The sequence below is a fragment of the Octopus bimaculoides genome, chromosome 11 (genome assembly GCF_046866305.1).
Source record: "Octopus bimaculoides isolate indiv1 chromosome 11, ASM4686630v1, whole genome shotgun sequence".
Lineage (NCBI taxonomy): Eukaryota > Metazoa > Mollusca > Cephalopoda > Octopoda > Octopodidae > Octopus > Octopus bimaculoides.
In genome coordinates this window covers 9,600,758-9,620,777 of record NC_142938.1, presented here as the reverse complement: position 1 = coordinate 9,620,777, position 20,020 = coordinate 9,600,758, and the positions used below count along the sequence as shown (strand labels likewise).

The following is a 20,020-nucleotide window of genomic DNA, read 5'->3' as shown; positions in this document are numbered from 1 at the left end:
AATTACCGGGATATAGGAAGGCGGTTCGGGAATTTAAAATCCTGCTTCCAGGGCTGAACTGAACGCTTCTCCGTTGAGGAATAAATAAAATTAAAGAGAATAGCTAAGTACGCTTGGAGTTTAGCTAGGACAAAACAAAACCGTTTTTAACTGTTTGCAAACATCAGTATATATACTAGGGTATACAGTAATTTCTCGCCATATCGCGGTTTATTATAGAAGCATATGCAAGGCAGCGAGCTGGTAGAATCGTTAGCACGCGGGACGAAATACGTAACGATATTTCCGCCCGTCGATACGTTCTGAGTTCAAATTCTGCTTAGGTCGACTTTGCCTTTCATCCTTTCAGGGTCGATAAATTAAGTACCAGTGAAACACTTGGGTCGATGTTATCGACTAGTGCCCTTCTCCAAAATTTCAGGCCTTGTACCTATAGTAAAAAGGATTATTTAAGCTTACGTCGACTCCTCCGTGGTGTTGTTTTGCATTTATAACATGCGAATAAACATTGATTTCAAATTTTGCCACAAGGCCAGCAAATTCGTGGAAGGGAGTAAGTCGTTTAAATTGACCGCAGCCCTCAACTGATACATATCTTATCGATCCGAAAAGATGAAAAGCAAAGTCGACCTCGACGGAATTTGAACTTGGAACGTGAAGACGGACGAAATGCCGTTAAGCATTTTGTCTGGCACGGTAATAACAATTCTGCCATCTCGCCGCCTTCAGTTCGCGAATATATATTAAAAATACATCTCTCTCTCTCTCTCTCTCCACCCATGTCTTTAGGTGTCTATGCTAGAACCAGAAGAAACGTGATTTTTCTCGGTAAAAATACAGCAGTAGGTTACCCCATTACCTTCTATTGGCTTATTTACTATTTGCTCTGTTCGTCTCGTGCTGCTCTGAGCTTAAACTTTGAAGCACAAGGCCTATTTAGACCTTAGACAGGGGGTACTGGTTTACATAATATCATGGCATGTTCACAAACCATATACATCTATAGTCAATCGTACGTCGAGCCAGTGTCTCTTAACCACAGAACAAATTTCTTCAGACCTCCCTCCACTCCCGGATGCCTTAGCCACAGAACAATTTTCTGCTATTAGTTGAGACCCTTCACAGGTACTACCACCCCGAGCCGGAGTAGATCTGGGAGTTGTAGAGACGAAAGCATAACTATACCCTCCAAAGTATCTGAATTTCGTGCTGGAGCCTCGCCAAGGGATGCAGTTTAGGAAAAGTATTTATATCAGCTTAGCGCAAACAGGCATCGTTTCATTGCAAGTAACCCTGACAACGCTTTCACTTTCCCAGAAACTACAATTTTTACAATAAATAAATAAATAAAATAATATTCACATTAACCAAAAATTTTCAGTTTAGCAAAAAAAGCTTTCGTTTTATGGCCAGAAATTTTCACACGGCGTGGAGTGACAGGGAAATTAAATTCCTGACCTTCGCTCAATTCTATCCATTGACAGTGCGTTCGTGTCAGGAGCTAACTTGTACTAAAATTGTCTATTTTGAGAGGGGAAAGTGGTGACAGCTTAGTGAATGGATATTAAGTACGTTTTCGTGTCTATTATAGAGCTTATCTTGTACTTTAACTCTTAAAATTGGAGGATGGCGTCTTCAAGGGGCGTACAGCTGCCTCTTCAAATCATGGGAAAAGAAAAGGGTGTCTTTTATCATTAAAAAAAAATCATTATGTGACTGGTACTTATTTTATCGACCTCCGAAAGACAAAGTCGTCAAAGACGGAAAAAAAATGCCACTAAGTATTTCGTCCGATGCAAACAATTCTGCCGGCTCACCGCCTAAATGTGTAAAAATGTTGTTGTTGGCACTCCGTCACTTACGGCATCGAGGGTTCCAGTTGATCCGATCAACGGAACAGCCTGCTCGTGAAATTAACGTGCAAGTGGCTGAGCACTCCACAGACACGTGTACCCTTAACGTAGTTCTCGGGGATATTCAGCGTGACACAGTGTGACAAGGCTGGCCCCTTTGAATTACAGGCACAACAGAAACAGGAAGTAAGAGTGAGAGAAAGTTGTGGTGAAAGAGTACAGAAGGGTTCGCCACCATCCCCCGGCGGAGCCTCGTGGGGCTTTAGGTGTTTTCACTCAATAAACACTCACAACGCCTGGTCTGAGAATCGAAACCGCGATCCTATGACCGCGAGTTCGCTGCCATAACCACTGGGCCATTGCGCTTCCACTGTGTAAAAATAATACAAGACTAATTAGGAAGATATGGTTGCGCATGCACACATATGTATGAATCACTAATGCTAACATGAATTGGACCATATGGTTCAGTGAGATCACGGTGTTTTCCCTGATCAGGCTATAATATATGTTGTTTACGTAATTTGATAAGTTTACTCTTCAGATTCTATCAGTGCTTTTATTTTTGTTCTATTATTTCTGAATCACTTGTTTATATTAAAGTTCTGCTTCAACGTTAATGCCTTTGTTTTTATATATACAAGTGTTGCGCGAGTAATGTCAGATAAAAAGTTATACTTCACAAGTAGTATAAAAATGTTAAAAAAGGAGACGGAAAAACAAAAACCAACCAATCTTATTATGTATTTTTGTTTGCGCGCGTGCGTGTGTGTAAAGTGTTTATAGATCGAGCTTAACCTTGACTGAGCAAACCTGTTGATCAGTGTTCCAATCATCACCGAATCTGGTCAGGCGCTGCTTTTGCTGTCAAAAGCCACTGCGTGGAGGACTGGGCATCCCGTCGCTGATGATGTACAGGCAAGCGCTGAGGCTGCGACAACAGACATCTCCAGAGATTACTTGACGGTGAACAGATGCAGTTGCCTACAGCTCGTCTCCTTAACACAGCTCTAGTCTTGGGTCAAGTGAAGACTGAGACAGGACACTTAGTAAGTAGAACGTTATCGTGCTCACAGCCCTCTACCAATCGAGCAATAGCGGGAGATGGAAATTTCACGTTGGCGTTTACGGTTCCCTGGGAATTTCTGAGCGTCGATGGAAATCAAACAGCCGGTTTGTTCAGGACTTTCGAGCTGGAGCTTATGGATAAACTCCAGAAATCCCTGGCAGTGCTACGATGAGTGGGGTACTTCCGATCCGAGATAAACTCTACAGACATGAAAATATTGTAAGCCAGGCCTGCCCGAGATACGCGCAGGAGACGAAACCGTTTTGTACACATTGCTCACTTGTGGTGTTATGTCGAACAGCTGCCATCCCGTGTTGGACAGATCTGGCTATCAGCTGAATTCATAATGAAGATCGTCCCGCCAACTTCCTTTGGCTGGAAAGGGCTGGCAGTTTTTGATTTGTGGCTTTGGAGGAAGAGGTTGTGATGGATGCGATTGGCAGTCACCTTGCTCTTTGGTCATTTTTTGCAAGTTTTACTTGAAGAGGAAAATAAAGTTAGAGGACCAAATGTTGCCTCCTAGCAAATTTCAGAATGGTTAGCATGGTCAGGTGAGTCGATGAGATACAAGTTTGAGTGTATCTGTATCTGGAAACGTCAGGATTTGACCTTAGAATTCCAACTATGAACTCTACACTGGATCACCTACTGTCCGGACCATTTCATATATCATCATCATCGTCGTCGTTTAACGTCCACCTTCCATGTTAGCATGGGTTGGACGATTTGACAGAGGACTAGTGAACCAGATGGCTACACCAGGCTGCAATCTGATTTGGCAGAGTTTCTACAGCTGGATGCCCTTCCTAACGCCAACCACTCCGAGAGTGTAGTGGGTGCCTTTACGTGCCACTGGCACGAAGGCCAGTCAGGAGGTACTGGCAACAGCCACGCTCAAAATGGTGTTTTTTACGTCCCACCTGCACGGGAGCCAGTCCAGCGGTACCGGCAACAAACTCGCTCGAACGTAAAATTCATATGTAATATCCACGAAAACGAGTATATACGAAAGGGATGGTGCTGAAAAGTTCCTGGTTTTGAGGGAGTCGCGAAAGGCACGGTTGGAGGCCTAACATTCCGAGTTCTCTTACAGTGCTTAGATTTAAACTGAGGGACCGCTGCAATAAGTGTGTGAATCTGAGAGGGAAACATGTTCAATAAAATCATAATTAACTGATCCACCTGCATTTTCTTTTCCTCAAAGCCAGGAACTTTTCAGTACCCCCTCTTACATAATACACGCGCGCGCGCACATTCAGAAGTTATATATGAATGAGAAATAGAATAGGTAGGCTGAAAGCAGTTGTGGCGCATCGACACTGAACTAAAGTGGTAATAACAATACAGAAGATATCAAGTATATTAAAAAATAGCAGTGAAACGAAACCTGACACTTCAGTATGGCATCTCAGATGTACCTTGAGAGGAAGGAACGGTAAGAATGAAGGAAGAAACAAAAGATAGATAATAACACGAATCTATGTGCTGGACTCTTTAAAAAAAGCTGATAGAGAGAAAAGACAGTTTCCAACTTTGGTACTGTTGAAGAATTCTGAGAATTAGTCGGACAGAAAAAGAGGACAATTCAATTTGCGTTGGGACGAAACTAGAATTGAATGGAGTCTTGTAAAAAACAAAAACAAAAGGCACAGAACTGGACTAGCGAAAACTTAGATATTTTGAACGTGTCACAGGGCAAATAAATGGTCTACAAAAGTTGTTGGTTGTTGGAAAAGCCCCTGGAAAAAAAGCCAAAAGGAAGACAGGAGAAAAAAACTTGTGTCATAAAAATAACAAGGTTGAAGCAGCAAGCAGTAGAGATATTATACCGGTGGATAGAGAGACAGGTGAATAGATGGATAAGAGAAACAAAAAATGTGCGTGTGTGTATGAGAGAGGTAGGGATTTATCTGGTAAATTATATAAAAGCATAAACACATCCGCTGACAATAACTAGTTGGCATTACGTAAGTGGAACAGTGCATGTGTACGCGCCCATTTCATACATATATTTTAGTGCGGTGCACGAGGTCTCCCTTTACGTTGAGGAAGACTCAGATATCCAGAAATGCGAGATGTGTGCTAGTTGTAAGATTAACTAGCAAGATATACAGAGATATCTATTTAATACACACGTAGAATTACTGGTTCTAAGTATCTTGACTATTTCATACACACATAAACTACACACTATTTATATATATATACTTACACACACAAACATATATCACAGATTACATACATTTAGATATGCAACAAAAATAAAAGTACGATTTCGTTTCCACAAAGACATCAGGACAAATTACTGTACAGAAAGTTTACGACACACACGAATATATAATATTAGTTATTAACATAAGCACAATATCACAAGTCTCTTAAATGATCCAATATTTATTAGTCTGGTATCTATTTATAAGCGGGGTAACGTAGTCCTGGTAACATTACATTTAAACAAAGAACTAGATGATCACGGCTTGGAAAGCCTTTCAACACAGGCCTACTCAATCAAGGCTGGTCTAGGGTTAAACAATGCATGAATGCCGTGGCCATTCGAGCTGCAAGAAATAGCAACCAATCTTTTTCGCATCATATCTTACCGTCTCAAAGAAACACAGGATTATGTAGTCATCGAAACTAAATGAAATGGTTATGGGTAGAATGATATTGACTATAAGCCAGTTTGATTAGGACAGACCCAGAGATTAAACAATACTAGACGGATAGTTAACGAAGTCAACCCAACTACTCACTCACCAATAAGCATTTGAACTCAGAAGTAAAGAGACGAGCAGTAATGACGATTTCTTAAATTTAGGAAAGAAGTAATCGTTTATATTGATCCCGTACTTCATTGGTACTTTAAATTCAGAACTTAAGAGAACCGGAACTAATACTGCAAGGCGTTATTTTGTCTGTTATATTCTGCCCAATCAAGTGCCTTTGTAATAAAATAAAAATAAAAAATAACATTGATTTTTAGAACAACAGTCACAAGGCCACACACATTGAGGAAGGAATTGGGAACAAGCGATTTATCAAACACTCCAGGTGTTTGGGGCTAGTAATTTATCAGTGGTAATTAGGAAGTTAAAACTAGGTGATGGATTGTAGTTTTTAATATTTAGCGCCTCAAGACCAAAACGGATGCATTATTTTATCGACCAATAGATATGAAAATCCAAGACGATCTCAGACAGAATTCCAATTTCAGAAGGTAGAGGGAATATAACTAATTAGGTTAAGAATGACGCTTTGTTGGGCATCCCTGTCGATTCAAGCATCAACTAAAAATACACCCACTGAATGTAGAGTAAAGAGTGCAAAATGGTATATTCCAAAAACAAAAAAAAAACACTTACAAAACGAACGACCTTAACAGAAAGATGGGTGTATGTGTATATGTGTATACATACATATTCAATTTTTAAATGTTACAGTTTGTCAACGAAAGAGAATACTCAGTACTTGGTATAGAGTATAGTTTATTTCAGGCTTTAAAGTACGGGATACCCATATTGGGTACGCCTTGTATGTATATTAAATATAAGCATTTAGCACTGAACAGAGACATAAATGGATTATTCTATGTATTGGTTACTCAAGACGCTCGACACCGTTCTCAACGCTTCCTCACACTCCAATATATATATATTGTTCGATCTTATTCTTCTTTGTTTTGTAATGTCCAATCTTATTTTTGTCGGCCCTAGTGGCTAATAAAGAAAGGATGAATATTATTAATATTATAAAGGATGGTGGCTTGTCAGAATCGTTAGAAAATCGGATAAAATGCCTTGTGGTATTTGTTGCCTTTTATATTCGGGGGTTCAAGTCTGGCTTAGGTCAATTTTGCTTTCCCTCTTTTTAAAACCAATAAAATAAAGTACCCTTCAAGAACTGGAGTCGATTTAATCGACTTACACCTCCCACCAAATTTCATGCCTTGTACCTACATCTATTTATTTAGCATGATTCATTTTTGATGGGGTCCTATTTAGAAAGGGCACATGAGTGAATGATAGGATGTGTGTGTGTGTGTGTGAGAGAGAACACAAATGAATGATAGAATGGGTGAGTGTTGAATAGAAAGTAATATGCCATTATTGATGTGACGACAGTATACTACAACTTGTATATTTCTTCGCTCGTAATTGGATAAGGATTTGGGATCCGTTATACAACCATTACGAGCTTAATGTACTTTTAGAAAGGATCAGCAGCCAAATATTTCAAACGCCCCTAGTACTTTAATATTACAATATTTTATCGTTTGGGTGAAGAATGAAGTTGACCTCAGCATGATCTGAACTGAGAAAGTAAAGAGCCAAAACAAATATCCAAACGCTGATTTTGGAAAACCACATCGCGCTAACAATGATTACTAAATATGAATATTGCAATAGACCACTCACACACATACATATAAATTTATCTTCGGTAAAAATTTACCCTATCTTTATATATATATATATATATATATATATACATATATATATATATATATACATATATATATATATATATGGAGATTTTTTTTATTAGATCAGCAGATCTGTGATCAAATGACTCGCAGCATGACAATCCATTTTTCTGTTTCCAGTCAGAGGTGAATATATAATACGTGGGGGGGGGGGGGCTAATAAAGCTGTTTAGTTCAGGCAAACACTGAGTAGACTTATGATAAAAAGCATTCCAGCCATCGCAAACGTCTTCTTACACTTTTGGAAAATCTATCATCCAATGTGTCTTCGCTTCCTCAATGAAGAGTGGTGGAGGGAATTGAAATCTAAGAGTTGGCTACTACTTCTAACGGATCGAACACGTGCTATATCTATATCTATATATATAGTATACATAATGTATCTGACATTACATTATCCAATGTGTCCTTGTTTCATGAAGATAATAAGTAGTAGACTGAGATGCGAGATTTGGCTGTTATTTCTAGCCGATCTAATATCTGTTTAGAAGTTCGCTCCTTCGTGGGAAATATACAAAAGCCCAAGTAGAATGTGTAAAGAGAAGACGTGCCGGACGTGATGGAAGGAAGGAAGGTTATTTGTCAGTAGTAACAAATATAATGGTTTAACGATGATGACACTTACCTGACAACGACACACCACATCGGCCGACATAGCAAGGATGTCGACCACTTTTCCCTTTCCTTCATCTCCCCATTGCGTTCCTACAACAACAGTGACCACGTCTTCGTTGGTCATCTTCGCTTTCTTAGTCTTCGTCTGCTGCTGCTGCAGGCAATCTACGTCTCCATTGAACTCGGCTGCTTGTGATGTCCCTCCGTTCGTGTCCGCTACCTTATTGAAGCTCGAGTTCACCTTAGCTCTATCTAGCTCCATGACTGTCTATAAACGGCGCGCATGCGTAGCTCGTTAGATATGGCGGGAAACTACGCAACGCGCGCTTTCAACCATTGAAATGCTTCTACTACTATACTTTTCTTTCTTTCTTTCTTTCTTTCTTTCTTTCTTTCTTTTGTCTTTTACTCCCACCATAAACACGTAGTACTAGTTTATCCCCTGATTCATTTGCAGACCGAGCAGATTTATTTGATCAATAGGCATTCCGATTATGACCACCCCATTTTTCCCCCCAAATAGTGTATACCTCATTCAATGTGATCCTTTTTTAGACAGTAGAGTAATTCGAGAGAGATTTGGCTGTGATTTCTAGCAATTTAGACGACCATTCAGAGGCTACACCGTTGGATCGTTTGTTGTTTATTGTTTCAAATCTGTGGTGAATAGGTACTCCAACCATGACTATCCCGGCTGCTTTATTATGTTTTCTCTTCCCCCCCCCCCAAATATAATTCCAAGAGCACATCATCTGATGTCTTTGCTTTCTTAAGACCTGTGATTTTGAAGGAGATCTGACTGCTCAAATGACCGCGTAGGAGATTCCTTCGTTGTTTACGTCGATAATTATACAAAAAGAAATCGAGCGTTCCTTTATATTTTCATTTTCAATCCTGCTGAAGTTGACTTTGCCGTTCATCCTTCGTGGGTTCACAAATTTAAGTACAAGTGTCGACTAAGAAAGTCTATCGAAATTCTATTTACATTTCGGAAATGTTAGAGGACAAGCCGGAAGAATCATTGCCGCGACAGGCAAAATACGCTCAGCGGCGTTTCTTTCGACTCGACTTCGTTCTCCATCCTTTCGGGGTAGATAAAATAACAATTGACCGCAAGGATCAATGTAATCGACTGACCCTCTCCCACCGAAATTCCAGTTATTGCGCATATCTTTTATCTTTTACTTGCTTCAGTCATTAGACTGTGGCAATGCTGGGGCACCACCTTGAAGGATTTTATCTAAACGACTCAACTCCAGTACATTTTTTTTAGTACTTATTCTATCGGTCTATTTTGCCGAACTGCTAGTAACGGGGATGTAAAAACACCAACACCGGCTGTCAAGATATAAATGATAGAGAAATATGAACTTTATAAAGTTCATCATATATATATATACACACACATACGATGGGCTTCTTTCAGTTTCCATCTACTAAATCCTCTCATAAAGCTTTGGTCGGCCCTAGGCTATAGTAGTAAACACTTGCCCATGATGCTACGCAGTGGGACTGAACCCGGAAACATGTGGTTGGGAAACAGACTTCTTACCACACAGCCACGCCTGCTCCTTTGCTGGTAATTTATTTTATCGATCGTCGTAGGAAAAACAGAGTGAGTTAAGATGTCATCCAATTTTGAGCGAATTACCACTGTAACTAATCATCGCGGGCATTTTTTATTTACTTGTTTATTTATTTTTGTGCAAATTCTACCAATTCTGCCAAAATTTTACGCATTGTGCTAATATTAAAGTGAAGATGCAAGGTCTCGTGGTTAAGGTGTTGCACGCCCAGACCGGGTGGTGCGTTGTATTCTTGAGCAAATTCCACTTCATCTCACGTTGCACCAGTCCACTCAGCCGTTAATGAGTAACCCTGTGATGGACTGGCATCCCATCCAGGGTGAATGTTAGGGATCTCTGTTACTTATACGCCGTACAAACTGATTAACCAGCCCTATGAGTCCCATTGATCGTCGCATTGACTATGACAAAGTTGTCATGGCGATACTTGCTCAGATGCCTACGCAAAGTCACAGAAAGTGTATGGAGAGGAGTGTATGGGCCGCACACAAGTGTACGAGTGGTTCAGACGTTTCCAAGATGGTTGTAAAAAAATATCGACATTAACGAACGTTCTGGGAGACCTGCAACCAGCAGAACTGAGAAAGACATCGCAGATGTGCGTGCAGCTGTGAGGGGAAGTCGTCAAATCATCATCCGTGATTTACCAGAAGATGTGCCGATTAATTACTATGCAAGACTTTTCTCGGGTTTAAAATGTGACACTGCTTTCGTTACCGATCATTCCAAAGATGGAGCTTCGTATCTTTGTTAGAAACCAGCTTCTTTTTCAGAGGAATATATACAACGGGTTTCTTTCAGTTTCTATTTATGAAATCCACTCACAAGGCTTTAGTCGCCCCGAGGCTATAGTAAAAGACATTTGCCCAAGGTGCCACGCTGTGGAACTGAACCCAAAACCGTATGGTTTGGAAGCAAACTTCTTACTACACACCCACCTATGAGTGAATTTCATTTCTTCTTCTTCTCTTTTTGCGGTAGTGGTAGTGGGACACGTGCACCTCTCTATTATTAAGACAAAACAGAGTCTGCATCTATGTAATTCTTTTTTGCGTCATAGTGTTAGACATGTTTAAAAAAGGTGAAAAGCACTTTCATTTTACATTGCAATTTGTCTTTTCAATCCTGACAGCTCACTTCTTAAGAGAAACACTGGTCTAACTTGTTCAACCAGTCTCTTCTCCCCACCCTTTCTCAGCCTCTCTCTTTCTGATTGTCTGCTCTGCCTATCTATCTCTCCCTCTCACCCCTCAGAGTATCACATTGGTCCTTACCTGCAAAGAAATAAAACTTCCCTTCTTCTAAATATACACACTTACACCGAGAAATTAATCTTTTTATCTTTTATCTCTTGCTTTATTCTTTTCTACTCAAGGCACAAGGCCCGAAATTTTGAAGAAGGGGGCCAGTTGATTAGATTGACCACAGTACGCAACTGGTACTTAATTTATCGACCCCGAAAGGATGAAAGGCAAAGTCGATCTCGGCGGAATTTGAACTCACAACGTAAAGACAGACGAAATACCGCTGAGTATTTCGCCCGGCGTGCTAACGTTTCTCATTTCTTTATTGCCCACAAGGGGCTAAACATAGAGGGGACAAACAAGGACAGACAAAGGGATTAAGTCGATTACATGGACCCCAGTAACGAAACACTTTGAAACTTGGGACACTGGTAGAATGTGTCATATAAAACATCTTTTACTCTTAGTCTTCTTAACAAAAAAACGTACATCGCAAGTTATTCCATGTTAAAGTTGTCGTATTTCTGTAATTTCAACCAATCACTGACGTCTATTCAGCTGAATAGAGTTACTGCTGGGCGGTCATAAAAATGTTATTCCCTGTGACATATTTCATCCGGTTTAATCGTAATTTATACGCATATATTGTTTATATAATAAATTACGCTGTGCGTATCTATGTGTGTAACAATTTTAGAGTTCGGATTCTAGAGTTAGGGTTAACAGTCTAGTTAGGGTTAGGGTTAGGGTTAGGGGATTAATATGATATACACCGTTACAGCGCTAACTGTTTTCAACTGAATAGACGTCAGTGATTAGTAGAAATTATCGAAATAAGACAATTTTTTACATGAAATAAATTCGAATACAAACATTTTTTTCTGTTCTATAACACAAAATAGATAAGTATACGAAGTTTGAAAGTCTTTCGGTACCAAAAACACTACATAAAACATAAATGAAAACTGGTGCCCCCGTTTTGAACAAGATCCTACTTATTTTATCGATCACTTTGCCGAACCGCTAAGTTTACGGGGACGTAAGCACGCTAACATCGGTTGTCAAGTGACGGTGGGGGGGGACACAAACACACACACACTCACTCACACACACACACACACGACGGGCTTCTTTCAGTATCCGTCTACCAAATCCACTCACAAAGCTTTGGTCGGCTCGAGGCTATAGGCCAATCAGGGTCCTTAGTACAGGTGAGGATCCCTCCCCTCCGACCCTTCCAAGTAAACTTCTTGACAAATTCTTTAACAGCCCCCCTCTTGTGGAATAGTTGCGTCCTGGGGTCTATCTAATCGACTGACCCCCTACCCCAAAATTTCGGGTCTTGTACCTAGAGTAAAAAAGAAAAGATCGTATATGATTATAGGCGGTGGTGAGCTGGCAGAAACGTTAGAACGCCGGAAGAAATGCTTAGCGGTATTTCGTCTGAGTTCAAATTCCGCCGAAGTCGACTTTGCCTTTTATCCTTTTGGGGTCGATAAATTAAGTACCAGTTGCGTACTGGGGTCTATCTAATCGACTGATCCCCTGCCCCAAAATTTTGAGTCTTGTACCTAGAGTAAAAAAGAAAAGTTCGTGTATGATTAATTCAAAACAATGTGAATGAATAAACATTGCTTTTGACAAAATAATCTGAATGCTAAAGGGTTAACTATTGTAGTTCATATCGTTGTTGGTCCATTGGAATTATTCCTCTTAATTCATTTCATTTCGTTTATTATCTGTTGATTTTTCTTTTTAATCTCCATCTTTCATGCTATCAACATTTTTCTGTTCCTCTCTCTTTCTCTCTTTCTTTCTCATTCACTGTCTCTTTTACTACCATTCTCTCTTCCACTACTCCCCTTCCTTATTTTAGTTTATTTATCTCTCTCTTTCTCCGTGTCCTCTCTCTCTCTCTCTCTCTCTTTCTCTTTCTCTCTTCTCTCATTCCTCTATGCACCCATCCACTTCTTACTATATAGCTCTTTCCAAAAGCCTCTTAATACCACAACTGCCACCACCACCACCACTACCACTGCCTCTGCTACCATCACTGCTATCACTACAATCACCACCACCATAATCCCCACCATCACCACCACCACCACCACAAAAGAAGAACAAGAATAAGAACAACTGGATCTATTCAGTCTCAGTCAAAATGTTTAGTTAAAAAAAAAAAATTTAAACTGTGACTGAGATTGAATAGATCTCGGACTTTGCATCATTCTTTTGAAATGAATGATAAACCAACAGGTTGTTCGTATCCGAAGTTTCAAACTGTTTAGTTAAAAAAAATTAAATTTAAAAAAATCTGTGACTGAAAATGACTAGATCTCTTTCTCCTCCCTCCTCCCCTCTCACCCTTGCCAGCAGCTGTTCTCTCTTTTCCCTCTCTATCTCTCTGTTTGTCTCTGTCTCTCGCTCTGCTTTGCTGTTTCTTTCCCATCCTCACTCTTTTATTAGATACTTCATTCAAGCGGCAGCGTAAACAACATTCATACGCTTACACACAGACACATTTATACGCGCGCGCACACACACACACACACGAACTTAGCTTCGCACATACACAATTATACATATACTTTTACAAACTTATACTCGCACGCACATACACATGCATGCACACAGACACACGCACGCACTCACACACATACATGCATGACCGATTTCCGAATTCAAATACGATGTGTCTGGCATTGTTCTTACGGCTTTTAAGTGGGACATTTCAAAATGTGTCGTTATTTAAAAAATATTTTTTTATTAATAAGTGAATATGGGAATGAGGCAGTGTTTATGACCTTGGTAAGACCTTCCTCCAAGACTATAGTTAAGACTCACGTAGCTGATGACCTGCCTGAACATTTTTTTAAAGAAAGACATGAGCAGGGAAGGAACAGGTAGGTTGATTCAAATGATTGCAATTGCCATAGAGTTCAAAGCAATCTATTGAACTTAACCAAAGGGTTTTTGGAACAAAAAGTATGAATAAACAGCAAAAATAATCAGGTGGTGATGGTGGAGGGTAATAGAAACAGAGAACAGAGTGATATTTTGTCAGACGATATTTTTTTAATCAAGGGAGATAATGAGCAAAAACTTTGATGTATTAGCATAAGAGGATATGCGCGTGTATTTGTGTGTGTGTGTGTGTGTACGTGTGCGTGTGTGGAGGCGCAATGGCCCAGTGGTTAGGGCAGCGGACTCGCGGTTTCGATTCCCAGACTGGACGTTGTGAGTGTTGATTGAGCGAAAACACCTCAAGCTCCACGAGGCTCCGGCAGGGGATGGTGGTGAACTCTGCTGTACTCTTTCACCACAACTTTCTCTCACTCTTACTTCCTGTTTCTGTTGTGCCTGTAATTCAAAGGGTCAGCCTTGTCACACTCTGTGTCACGCTGAATATCCCCGAGAACTACGTTAAGGGTACACGTGTCTGTGGAGTGCTCAGTCACTTGCGCGTTAATTTCACGAGCAGGCTGTTCCGTTGATCGGATCAACTGGAACCCTCGATGTAGTTGACTTGAGATGTTTGCCTTGCTTTAACATTTGCTGTCCTCTTTAACAATTACACTTATGCATATACTTTTACAAACTTATACGCACGCGCACACACACATGCATGCAGACGGATATACGCACACGCACACACATGCTTTGATTTGCTTGGGACCCTGACTATAATACTCTTCAGGCGGCCGTGTAAGGCTTTTCTACTACTACTACTACTACTGCTACTGCGGCTGCTACTGCTACTGTTAACACGTGTTACGTGTTTATGAAATTCTGAATAATGGACGTATATCTTTCCCTACACATGAATATGTGTGCATGCGTACATAACATTCGCTATTTATATCGGCTGAGGATGTTAAAATCGGTGAGAAAATCGAAAAACCAGTGCAATTCGAACAAAAGTTTCCTGCTATATTTGTTCTATTACTTTTTCTGTAGCTTTTCCTTTTTTTTTCTATGACATTTCGCTGTTCTTTTTGGGTTTTTTTTTTCTTTTTTCCGTTACTTATTTCTGTGATACTATTTTGGTGACATTTCTTTTTCCTACCATTCTAGAAATGGCAACAGTACTCTATTGTTCGCGGTACTTCAATTTTTGTAGAGTATAATTAACGTATTAGGATTGAAGTATTTCCTGTTGAATATAAAAAAAAAGATCAGCATAAATTGGTTCAACTAGTGCAAAATACTACTGTACAGTCAAAAATTCAATATTTTGTAAATTTTCTAGCAAAACCGTTTTTTTTTTCTTTTGCGTGACCTTAACTTCAATAGATTGTTGTTTCACACCAAGTCAACCGTGCTTGAGCAGACTTTAGATCAAAAGGGTTAAGCCGTGATCATCCCATCTTTTTAGATATCCTTTATATCAGATTACATTTTCAAATGTGCTCTTTCTTTTTTTCTTTTTTTTAACCTTTTTATGATGGGCTGTGAATTGAGAGATATTTAACTGCTACTTCTAGTTGATCAGACGACCATCTCTCATTGATTTCTTGCAGATAGAGCAATACTGATTTTTAACATAGGGGAAGGCGCAGCTCATTAAATCGACTTCAGCACTTGACTAGTAATTTCATTTATTGGCATTGAAAAGATGAAAGGCGAAGTTAACCTCGGCAACATGTGGGTTGGCTGAGAAGTTCGTTGGCTGACTATGAAAATATAATACTAAAGCTGTGAAATCTTGCATGCATTAATTTTAATTCTTCTTATTAACTGCATTATTTCTTTCCAGTCAAACCAGCATCTGATTGTTTAAAGAATACTTCAAAAGTAACAAATAACGATATCTCTTGAAAATGGACAAAATTTGGCATCGTGCTGTTATCGAGTACCTAACTATCATATTTTCCCCAACATGAGAAAACACTTGGCTGAGAACAATATCGCAGTGATAATGACGTCATATCTGTTGTTGACTTTTTTGACCAACAGGGTGATGGCTTCTTCACAAATGGGATCAAAGCACTGCAATACTGATGGAAGAAGTGTGTGGATTGCAAAATAAACCTCATTTGGTCACATTCCATGAGCGTATTTTGGTTGGCCAATGAACTTTTCAGTCGACTCGCGTATTTCTTCTTCAACTCAGGACGAAAAAGTCCGTCACTAAATATTGCAAAGCATTTTCCCGATCGATCTATATTGCAAAGCATTTTCCCGATCGCTCTATATTGCAAAGCATTTTCCCGATCGCTCTATATTGCAAAGCATTTTCCCGATCGCTCTATATTGCAAAGCATTTTCCCGATCGCTCTATATTGCAAAGCATTTTCCCGATCGCTCTATATTGCAAAGCATTTTCCCGGTCGCTCTAATTATTCAGCTAACCGTTCAACTTAACAGATTCAGTCTTGTTCCGAATTACGATATGAAACAGTATTCAAAAGACATGCGCACGTATCTATATGTGTGTGTGAGAGTGTATGGATATATAGAAAAGTGTATGTGTGCGCGCATGTATCAAGGACAAATATCCATACAAACTAGTTTACTACAACTACAGTGACATGTCGTTAAACTAGCGTCTTTGTGACATTGTAACTAGTCTTGTTTCGAAACACATACTGGAGATTAAATCCTGAAAGCTGCTGTCAAATTGATGGCGCAAAAACATGTCCTGACAGAAAACAAGGCAACACACATAAGACTAACAACCTTGTTCTCCCAAACTGGTTGTTTCTGGAATAATTTGTGTGTTTTGCCATTACAGTAACCGAGATGCACCTGAAACTGATGATATAATCCATATAATTGTTTGTCTCTCACGGTCGATCGCTAATATTTTGTTTTAAAAAAATAGCGGTTTTCGGTGTGCAGGCAGGAGAATTATTTCGTCGATCTGTGTGTATGTATCTGTATAAGTATGTATGTATGCATGTATGTATAAATCCATATAACCTTTTTATAAAAGTGAAGGGATTTTGTCTATTTATTTTAACTGTCCACCTGCCACGCTGATTAAATTGTCTAGGAACATTGTACGCGATGAATATTCAATACCAAACAATCTTAATCTCCATATTTAAACTGCATTAAACTTTGGCAAGCTTACCTTTACCTATTATGAGTTACTTGAAAGGTGATGTTCCCTTCCCTCTCTTCTATTTGTTGATACCTTTGTTTCCCTATCAATGCGTTGTTTCACTTTAAGGAAGCTTATTTCCCATCCATTATGATATTTCGACTGTTGTCCATTGTTTCAAATACGTTTTAGCATTGTCATTCTAGCCCTTTTTTAAACAATTACATATGATTCGTCCCAAAGAATCAACCTTTAGATAAGAGTTTCGCTTCCACTAACGAAAGCTATACGTATCTTTCAGAAAGCTCCATACCAATTGAACTTTATGCAGTATTCGCTGTTAGTTTATGCGTAGGGTATGTGGGAAGATAGAATAAAGGGGCTTTTGTTAGCTTACCTCTCTGAAAAAATAGTTCCCTTTGCTGTTGAAAAAAATAAACTCGCAGAGGGGAAGTTTCAACGTCTTCCTTCAATTTCCTTTTTATTGATGAACAAATCATGAAGAAAACCGTTTTCTTCAGGTGAACTAAAATTAAAATCCAACACACACACACACACACACACACTGAGTGCTATGTATTAGTTTCAAATTTTGGCACAAGGCCAGCAAATTCAGTGGATGGATAAATCGATTACATCGACACCAATACATAACTGTTACTTATTTTATCGACCCCACCGAAAGGATGAAAGGCAAAGTCAACGTCGGCGGAATTCGAACTCGGAACATGTGTGTGTGTGTGTATGCACTTGCTGTTGCATTTTTGATACATATATACACACACAGACGCTGGCATGACACTAAAGAAAATGTTAATTCGTTTCTGAGAAAAGAAATAATGAAGGTTGCACTTTTGTGCTCACCTTAACAACGTGACAGTGAAGACTTCGTTTCAGTCGATGACATATAACAAGGTTATAAAGGTTGGAAGTAACATTACACATTGAAAGACAACCTATTTCTTCAACAAAAGAAGGTTTGTTATACGGGATGGGAACAGCCATCAACGATACGTACACACTTAATATGAAGCACTTGGGATAGGATTAATAATAGTTATATGTTTTTAATTAGCTATACATGCCTATATACAATGAAATGTTAAAATTGTAGGGCTATAAAACATGCTAGGATAGGCAATAGAGAAAAAGATTTATAGTCAAACGTCTATTCTTGCGCCAATGTGAGTATGTGCATATATATATATATATATATATATATATATATATATATATATATATATGTATATGTATGTATGTATGCATGCACACACACACACACGTGAACACACGCACGCGCGCATACACATACGTGCAGATACAGGTGTTCGGTTAAGAAGCCCTCTTTTCAGCCACCTGGCTTCAAGTACAGTCCTCCACTGCGTGACACCCTGTCCTCAAAGAATGGCAACCCCTGCGTCGTCTTTTAGTTTATTTAATAATTCTATGAGTTCTTCGTTTGTTTTGTGAAAAAACTGAACTTCATTTCGATGTAAAATGGGCTCCTCCTAATAGTTTTTGCTTGCCTTCTCACTACCCGCCTACCATTGCTCATATTGAAACTTGGTGCAACCAAAGGCACTGTAAAGAATTCACATTTTACTGGCGTACTGAGAAGTTGGCGGAACATGGTCTCTGTCCACTTCGCTTAGAGGCTAAGACTAGTGACGTAGTTAAAAGAGGAGCAATCGCTTTCCCCGTGTATATTTTTTCAAAATTGGTACCTTTTATAAGGAGGTGCAATGGCCCAGTGGTTAGGGTAGCGGACTCGCGGTCATAGGATCGTATCTGTGGATCGGATCAACTAGAACCCTCGACGTCGTAAGCGACGGAGTGCCAACAACAACCTTTTATAAAATGTATAAATCAACGAGTTAAAAATTATTTGGTATGTGCCACGGCACCTTTTTTATGTGCTCGCAACCCCTAACTTTAGATCCTGGCTACGGCCGTGGTTGAAACCCTGAATCAACCAAAACGTTTCTTGGGAAATTCATTGATGGTGTACACCAGCTTTGACATTTCTGCTGTTCACTTTAACAAATGCCATTGGGAGTGACATAAGCATCAATATTTTACTTCCTCAGTTTTTGAAATGTCAAACTTTCAGTTTTATTTTCTAGAAGAAATAATAATATTGAAACTGCTCTGAAATTCGTAAAATAAGATAAAACTTATACATCGTGGGAGAAAGAGAGCTAAGATGTGACGTTTCAAACTGGGTTTTTCAAATGTTATTAACTGACTTTTACCATGCAGACCATCATTGGTTTCATCAGCTACTAATTTATTTAAGGTTTTCACGCACTTAAAAACTACTCCATTGATGTGTGCGCGCGCGCGTCTGTGTGTGTGTATACATACGTACGTACGTACGGTGGAGGCGCAATGGCCCAGTGGTTAGGGCAGCGGACTCGTGGTCATAGGATCGCGGTTTCGATTCCCAGACAGGGCGTTGTGAGTGTTTATTGAGCGAAAACACCTAAAGCTCCACAAGGCTCCGGCAGGGGATGGTGGCGAACCCTGCTGTACTCTTCCATCACAACTTTCTCTCACTCTTTCTTCCTGTTTCTGTTGTGCCTGTAATTCAAAGGGTCAGCCTTGTCACGCTGAATATCCCCGAGAACTACATTAAGGGTACACGTGTCTGTGGAGTGCTCAGCCACTTGCACGTTAATTTCACGAGCAGGCTGTTCCGTTGATCGGATCAACTGGAACCCTCGTCGTCGTAAGCGACGGAGTACCAACACACACACACGTACGTTCGAACGTATGTATGTATGTATGTATGTATGTAGCCAAAAAACATTTAATCATAATTAATAAATCTCAGGGTAGAAAAATTTTTTTAGAAATTCAATTTACTTTCAGTGGTCTAGCGAGAAAAAAAATAGTCAACAGACGATATATTATTCATTTAAAATACAGTGTACATTTAATACACATCAGAGATGCCTATACTAGGACATCTGACCCGCTAGAAAAAGCAGCCAAAGCTTTACACCACAATTAGAGATAATTTCGAAAGGGAATGAAAAATAAAAAACATTTACCATCTGTGTGTATGTATGTATACGTATGTGTGTCGGATGCAGCGATTTGTTTTCTACGTTTTTGCGTCCTC

General features: G+C 39.5%; 1 protein-coding gene across 1 annotated transcript in view; it reads right to left on the bottom strand.

Annotated features, from left to right (window-relative positions):
* LOC106880920 (adenylosuccinate synthetase) overlaps positions 1-8,292 on the bottom strand; it is a 53,256-nt gene extending 44,964 nt beyond the window's left edge. Inside the window, exon 1 of the mRNA XM_014931089.3 lies at positions 8,031-8,292. Coding sequence (XP_014786575.1) covers positions 8,031-8,282 — 252 coding nt within the window. The 5' untranslated portion in view covers positions 8,283-8,292. The remainder of the gene's footprint in view (positions 1-8,030) is intronic.
* Between the last annotated feature and the right edge of the window lie 11,728 nt (positions 8,293-20,020).